The following is an 8,132-nucleotide window of genomic DNA, read 5'->3' as shown; positions in this document are numbered from 1 at the left end:
AAAATGGGGGGCCAATTCCAAAAACTTGGGGGGAATTAAAAAAGGGGGTAGGTGAATTTTCAAAGCCCATAATTTACTTCAAAAAACCATAAAAACGTCAAAGCGAATTTTAAAAACACCTGAAAGAAAGGGAAAGGGGGGGGGAGGAATTAAAAAAAACGGGGGGAAATTGAAAAAAAGTAACCTGACCTTATATATATATACAGTATCTCTCTCTCTCTCTCTCTCTCTCTCTCTCCAAATTTGCTGTCTTAAAAAAATAATAATGAATCTCGTTTGCCTTACGCTAAAAAAGATTTGTGGCTTCTCATCAGCGCTGCGGGAGAGTCCATTGTGCAAGCAGAAGCCCGCCCGTTGTGATTCGCAGCCCTCCATGCCCGCCCACTCTCCCACCCTCCATCCCTCACCCTGCCATCATCATCATCATTATCCACACCTTTTTTCCTATCCTCACTCCATCATCATCATCATTCACACCTTTCCTATCCTCACTCCATCATCATCATCATCATTCACACCTTTCCTATCCTCACTCCATCATCATCATCATCATTCACACCTTTCCTATCCTCACTCCATCAACACCATCATCCCTTTCCTATCCTCACCCCATCATCATCATCATTCACACCTTTCCTTATCCTCACTCCATCATCATCATCATTTCACACCTTTCCTATCCTCACCCCATCATCATCATCATCATCATCATCATCATCATTCACACCTTCTCTATCCTCACTCCATCATCATCATCATCATCATCATCCATACCTCTTTTCCTATCCTCACACTACCCCCATCATCATCATCATCATCATCATCATTCACACCTTTCCTATCCTCACTCCATCATCATCATCATCATCATAATCGTCATCCATAACCTCTTTTCCTATCCTCACTCCATCATCATCATCATTCACACCTTTCCTATCCTCACTCCATCATCATCATCATCATCATTCACACCTTTCCTATCCTCACACTACCCCATCATCATCATCATTCACACCTTTCCTTATCCTCACTCCATCATCATCATCACCATCATCCTCACCATCCTCTCATTATCACCATCCACACCTCTCCCATCCTGCAGGGGGGGGGGGAGCTAGGGAAGCAAGAATGAAATGCAAACAACACTCACCACAGCTGGCCCAAAACTGACTGGGCCACACTCCCACTCACACACCACTCTAGCCCCTGGAATCCTAGCTCGCCCCTGTAACTCTTGGACTGAAATATTTCACGAGATGTGGAGTTTGAGTGAGGGAGTCTGGGCGGGCATGGAGCGGGTGTGAATCATGTCCGAGCGCAGTTCTACAATGGACTTAATGATGTGCAGTCTAGGGGGTTATGGAAGGTCCCTCGACGCCTCTCCCTCGGTGATTTATTTGGCCTATTATCCCTTAACGCAGTCCTGTATGCTGTGTGTATTAATATCAACACCTAAATCAGTAACGAGGGAGAAGATGGCAAGGTGTAATAAGCAAAATACATCCACTTCTCACCATCCTCTCATCGTTACCTAACCACCGCAACAACACAAAAGACAGTGAGGTATAAGAGAATAAACCACTTGGGGAGAGGCGCTGAGGCCCTCCGAGCGCCCCCAGAGCACGAGCCTATAAAAGAATGGCAACTGTGGGGTCGGGTCTACCACTGTTTCTTGTGTTCGTCCATGCTGACTCCACCAGGCCCAAGCGATATCAGCATCAGCAGCCCTCCAATGACTGACAGTGTCTGGGGAAAAGAAACAGTGTTAGTGAGAGAGAGAGAGAGAGAGAGAGAGAGAGAGAGAGAGAGAGAGAGAGAGAGATTTACATGAATACGTGTCAAAAGATAACGTTGAAAAAAATAAGATAAGGTGAAAAGGAAGTCAAATATAAAATAATAATAATACCATAATAATAATAATAATAATAATAATAATAATAATAATAACAATAAAAAATAACAATAATAATAATAGTAATAAAATAAAATAATAATAATAATAATAATCAGTATAGTGTCATTCCCACATCCACACAGGGTTATAAGATCCGTAATAATTCCCTTCTGGAGGGGCAAGGCCTTGGCAGATGGCTTTGCGTAAACTCATCCCTCCATCACCTAATCCTTCCCAGGCTGGAGGTGATATGAAGGTGTCTTTTGAACAACTATGGTGTTACGTGGGGGTGTCCATCATCCACTCACTCAATGTAGTGCTGCCTGTATTTTCCTTCACCTTTATTATTTGTTTTGTGCCTCCCCTCTCATCTTCCTGTTTCTCCCATCATCCATTCACTCAATGTAGTACTGCCTATGTCTTCCTTCATCTTTATTACTGTTTTTCTGTCTCTCCTCCTCTCTTCCTGTTTCTCCCACACTTCCTGTCTCTTTTCTTATTCTTATTCCCAGTGCAGGTGGCTCTACACTGAGTGACAAGCCTAATGGTTTCCTGTCACCCAGGAAACCATTTACAACACTGGGTGGTAACCATATAGCCAAACAGCAGGGTAATGTGGAGCCTACTATGGTGCCCCTGTTAACTACGTGGATGGAAGCAAATGTGGCAGCTACTTGGAAATCAAACCTCCACATTTCTCCTGCTGTCTAACACACAGGAACATTACTGCATGGGACAGCCTTGCATGGGTGACTGCTTGTTGCTGATTGATGGGTGTGCTCAGCCAAACAGACTGGGGTTACTCAACAACAATCAGAGAAATACCTGGTGTTAAGTACAGTACACCCTCCACTTACACAGCCAACATGGTGGGTATAAATTACTGTGTAGACGGTATATACTAACGCAGGGTTATGGCAGCCCACCACCCAGCACAAGTATTCAGTACAGCCTCCAAAACCTCAACATCTGATTGCCAACATCCTCCACTTTCCAAAATATCTTTCTCATGCAACAGAAGGGCGCTGATATCTGTCCTCACAACTGATGCATATCTGAAGTGTTGATTTGTGAATAAGTATACTAACAGAAAATTTATTATTATTACAAGGTCTTTCACTGCATTTATGATTAATGGAACTGTACGCTATTTTTTAACACAATTTTCTCATCAGGTTATTATTATTATTCTACAAGAGGGTGGGGAGGGTGAGAGGTGTGAACATTGGGGGTAGGGTTGCAAGAGGCAGACCAAAAAGGACCTGGGATGAGGTCATGGAATGTGACCTCAGGGATAAGGGACTGAATAGGGAGGCTGCCAGAGACTGAACAGCATGGACAGCCACCATTAGGTGACCAAGGCTAATGTATGAAAGCATGTTGGAGTCTTTATAAATCATACGATTTCCAAAACATTCCATTTTCTGTCAAGCCTCTGGATCACACATTTTGGTTTGAGTTTGTGCTGTCTATCTATCTATTGCCAGACGCCTTAATCCCGTAAGGGGTGGCCACAAACAAACTGCCTCCATGTCGCCCTGTCCCCAGCCATTTCACTGCTCTCCCCCCAGCTCAGACCCCCCTCTCTCATATACCTCTCCACTCCATCCCTCCATCACACCCACCCTCTCTAACATACCTCTCCACTCCATCCCTCCATCTCATCCTTGGCCTCCCCCTCCCTCCTCTCCCCTCCACTTCATTCATATACCTCTCCATGCCACCCCTCCATCTCATCCTCAGTCTCCCCCTCCCTCTTTGCCTCTCCACCTCACTCACACACACTCTCCTCATTAGTCTCTTGCTCTGCACCCTCTCCACATGGCTGTCAAGAATACCCACCTGGAAGAAGTCGTACTTAAGGAAATCTCTCATGGGCTTGTAGGAGGGAATGGTCCACCAGGCGTTGACGTAAACATTGAACACCGTCAGCCACAACACCAGCAGGAACGCACTCAGCTTTGTCTTGTACCCCACCGCCACCAACGCCATCAACAATCCTCCAATCACAATCTGGAATATCTGGAACGAAAATACACATCATTATCGATGAAAGACTAACCAAGAGGGTGTACGTAGGTGAAGTGGAAGGAGGGAGAGGGAGGGGGAGACCAAGGATGAGGTGGAGGAATGGAGTTGAGGGGTATATGAGTGTGGGGGGAAGGCAGTCAAATGGTGGGTGACAGAGCGACCTGGAGGCGTTTTGTCTGCGGCCACCCTTTGCAGGATAGGGTGCCGGGCTGTAGATAAATAGACAGACTAGCAATTCTATCTATCAATATATTTATCTATCTGTCTATTACCAGAAGCATTCATCACATAAGGAGTGGCCACATATTAACTGCCTCCATGTCACCCTGCCCTCTGAAATTTGGTTGTCCTTACTCCTGCTCACACCCCACTCTCTCATATACCGTATCTCTCCACTCTGTCCCTCCATCTCACCCCTCTCTCTCATATCTCTCCACTCCATCCCTCCATCACACCCCTCTCTCTCATATATCTCTCCACTCCATCCCTCCATCACACCCCTCTCTCTCATATATCTCTCCACTCCATCCCTCCATCACACCCCTCTCTCATATATCTCTCCACTCCATCCCTCCATCACACCCCTCTCTCTCTTATCTCTCCACTCCATCCCACCATCAAACCCCTCTCTCTCATATCTCTCCGCTCGATCCCTCCATCACACCCCTCTCTCATACATTTCTCTACTCCATCCCTCCATCTCATCCTTGGTCTCCCTCCCCCTTTTTCCCCCCTTACTCACATACACTCTTCTAGTCAGTCTCTCACTCCAACTCATCCTTGGCCTTCCCCTCCCTCTCCCCCCCCCCTCCACCTCACTCACATGCACACTCCTCGCTAGTCTCTCACTCTTCATCCTCTCCACATGACCATAAGAAACAATGTTCATTAAATGGAGCACAATGGGAGGCAATACAAGTGCTTCCTACCCTTTTTACTCCATCAAGGCTGAGAAATAAACTGCTGAAGGGCAAAATTATGGGCCAGGTTGGTGTAAAATGGGTATAGTTTTCATTTTTAGTACTAGAATATGCTGTTGTAATAATACTGTACTAGTCATGAAGAAGTGCAATGACAAGGATGTGAAATATGCAGCAGAAAGGCAAAATTATGAGTCAGGTTGGTGTCAAATGGGTATAGTTTAAAATTTTAGTACTAGAATATGCTGTTGCACTCATTTATATTCAAACATGTGCTTGAAATTCCACAGAAGAGAGGGACCATCAGATATAATGGATTTTTGTCTATATTTGATCAGGCTGCCCCACAAATTTATTCCTACAGTGAGAGTTGACTGTAACTGCCATACTGCAGTTGGCCTTGGTACTGCTTAAGTCTTCTATGGACAGGGAGTTAAACTAAGGGCTCTCAAAATTCATCCAGCCAGCTCGATCTCTTGTCAGTCCCTTAGCCTCACCAACTTCCATACCTTTCTTCCTCACACCCTCATCCACCATATCCCTCCACCTTCTTCTTGGCCTACCTCATCTCTTCCCTCCTTCAGATTCACTCAGATGTACCCTTTTTCACCACTACTGTTAACCATTCTCTCCATATGACCAAACCATCTCAGTACACTCTCTTCAATTCTTACACTAATTTGCACACTGTCCTCACCTGCATGACGGAGAACTCAAATCTAACGAGGGTGAGGAACATAAACACCAGCAGGATGCGTCCGCCCAGCATCAGGTAGGTCTTGGGCTTGTTCTCGCCCAGGGACGGCACCCCGGCGAAGATGGACCGCGCCTCCTTTTTGCTCTCGGCCAGGACCAGCGCCAACCCGCCCACCAGCGCAAGATTCCGGAACAAGAACTGCATGTCCCACAGGATCTGATATGCTATGGTCTGAGAGGAAAACAAAATATTATAAACACTCAATGAGGGTGTGGACGATGAGAAGCATGAACGTATGGGGTAGGGTTGTGAATGGCAGACCGAAAAAGACCTGGGATGAGATCATAGATTGTGACCTCAGGGATATGGGACTGAATAAAGAGGCTGCCAGAGATCAAGCAGCATGGAGAGCTGCCATTAGGTGACAAAAGCCAATGAATGCATGTTGGAGCTTTTAAAATGATACAATACAATACAGATATGATGTCAATACCATATTAAAGAAAATGAAAAAAAAAAGGGAGGGGGGGAGCAGGAGGAATGTGGCCATCTACTTACTATCTATCTATCTACAGCCAGAAGCCATAATCCCATAAGGGGCAGCCGTCTGTCTCTGAGTTAGTTGTTTTACAGGGAGGGGCACTAACCCTCTGCCAACCCACTTGTTGACACGTAGGGAACACGTATGGGTTGGTTATATGGTTACCACCCAGCGTTGTAAATGGTTTCCTGGCTTACAGGAAACCATTAAGCTTGTCACTCAATGTAAAGCCACCTGAAAAGGAAAGAAGAGTAATAAAAAGTGACAGGAAAGATAGGAGAAATAGGAAGAGAGGAGGACAGACACAGAAAAAAATGATAAAGGTGAAGGAAGAAGTAGGCAGCACTACATCAAGTGAGAGGATGATGGTAAGAAATAGGAAGAGAAGGGGACAGACACAGAAAAAGAATGATACAGGTGAAGGAAGAAGCAGGAAGCACTATATCATGTGAATGGATGATGGTAAGAAACAGGAAGAGTGCAGGGTAGACAGAGAAAAATACTGTCATGATAAAGGTGAAGGAAGAAGTAGTCAGCACTACATCAAGTGAGTGGATGATGGCTGCCACCACCTACTTCATTTAATGTTAATGGTACTGTAGGCTACATACCACAAGATGAGGCTACTGGACTCACCTGGGGCAATTACACTCAATAAGGGGTAATGAGACTCAGGTGGTCCAGTGTACACAGGGTTATACTGTATTTGACTTACATGTGGTACTATATTCTAATATCACTCATTTATATTGTAAATGAAATTTAGGGACAGCCTGCTGAAGGTTAGTAAACTATGATCAATTTTTCATCAGTTACAGTCTTTTCAGATTTTTTTAGAGCTGTGATTTACAACAATGAAGACAAGATTAATTGTACTTTCCTCTGCTGTCCCTTGGATATAAAATAACAGGCTGTGTGTCATTAATGTTTATCAACTCATCAAACTGTACAGACCATAGTACAACAAAAAACAGCCAAAAGTGAGTGGGTGCTCTCTTTACGGTATAACATGATTTTCTCATCTGTTAGCAGTGAGAGGATATTTGTAGGCTCAAACATACAGAAATGACAATCATTACATGGAAGTTCAGTGTGTCCTTGAATGTGAGGCCTGGGGTGGCTACGTTTACAATGGAAGAGTTGAGAGAAAGGATGCAACTGGAGTGTATTGGTGTTGTGATGAGGAAGGATAGATTGAGATGGTTTGGGAGGAAGGATGGGACTGGAGTGTATTGGTGTTGTGATGAGGAAGGATAGATTGAGATGGTTTGGGAGGAAGGATGGGACTGGAGTGTATTGGTGTTGTGATGAGGAGGGGTAGACTGGGATGGTTTGGGAGGAAGGATGGGACTGGAGTGTATTGGTGTTGTGATGAGGAGGGGTAGATTGAGATGGTTTGGGAGGAAGGATGGGACTGGAGTGCACTGTTGTGATGAGGAGGGGTAGACTGAGATGGTTTGGGAGGAAGGGTGGGACTGGAGTGTATTGGTGGTGTGATGAGGAGGGGTAGACTGTGAAGGTTTGGGAGGAAGGATGGGACTGGAGTGTATTGGTGTTGTGATGAGGAGGGGTAGACTGAGATGGTTTGGGAGGAAGGATGGGACTGGAGTGTATTGGTGTTGTGATGAGGAGGGGTAGACTGTGAAGGTTTGGGCATGTGGAGAGGATGGGGGTTGATAACTGGGTCCTGAGTGCAAGAAGTGTGAACATCAAGGGTAGGGTTGTGAGAGGCAGACCAATGAAGACCTGGCAAGTGATCACAGTGTGTGATTTCATGGATAGGGTACTGAATAGGGAGGCTGCCAGGGATTGAGCAGTGTAGAGAGCCACCTAGGTAACCAAGGCCGACATATACAAGCATGTTGGAGCGTTTATAAATATGATACGATACGATTGCCAGAATTCTTCCATCACTCATAATGCCTTTGGACTCATCTGTCTGAGAAACTATACTGTATTCAAATTCTCACATTTACTCTGTTCATGTACACCTGGCCTAAAACTGCCATCTCTCCATCCTGAATGCTGGGCTGTAGCTATAGATTAACA

General features: G+C 45.1%; 1 protein-coding gene across 1 annotated transcript in view; it reads right to left on the bottom strand.

Annotated features, from left to right (window-relative positions):
* Window positions 1–1,244: 1,244 nt before the first annotated feature.
* Window positions 1,245–8,132, bottom strand: part of Surf4 (Surfeit locus protein 4) — a 13,973-nt gene continuing 7,085 nt past the window's right edge. Inside the window, exons 3-5 of the mRNA XM_080268516.1 lie at window positions 5,543–5,773; window positions 3,737–3,916; window positions 1,245–1,746 (exon numbers count right to left, since the gene is read on the bottom strand). Coding sequence (XP_080124642.1) covers window positions 1,660–1,746; window positions 3,737–3,916; window positions 5,543–5,773 — 498 coding nt within the window. The 3' untranslated portion in view covers window positions 1,245–1,659. The remainder of the gene's footprint in view (window positions 1,747–3,736; window positions 3,917–5,542; window positions 5,774–8,132) is intronic.

This window comes from Coenobita brevimanus, chromosome 28, assembly GCF_032717465.1.
Source record: "Coenobita brevimanus isolate Jiangsu-jjx chromosome 28, ASM3271746v2, whole genome shotgun sequence".
In the NCBI taxonomy this organism is placed as follows: Eukaryota; Metazoa; Arthropoda; class Malacostraca; order Decapoda; family Coenobitidae; genus Coenobita; species Coenobita brevimanus.
Note: the sequence above shows the minus strand (reverse complement) of the source record. Positions and strands in the feature narration are given on the sequence as shown.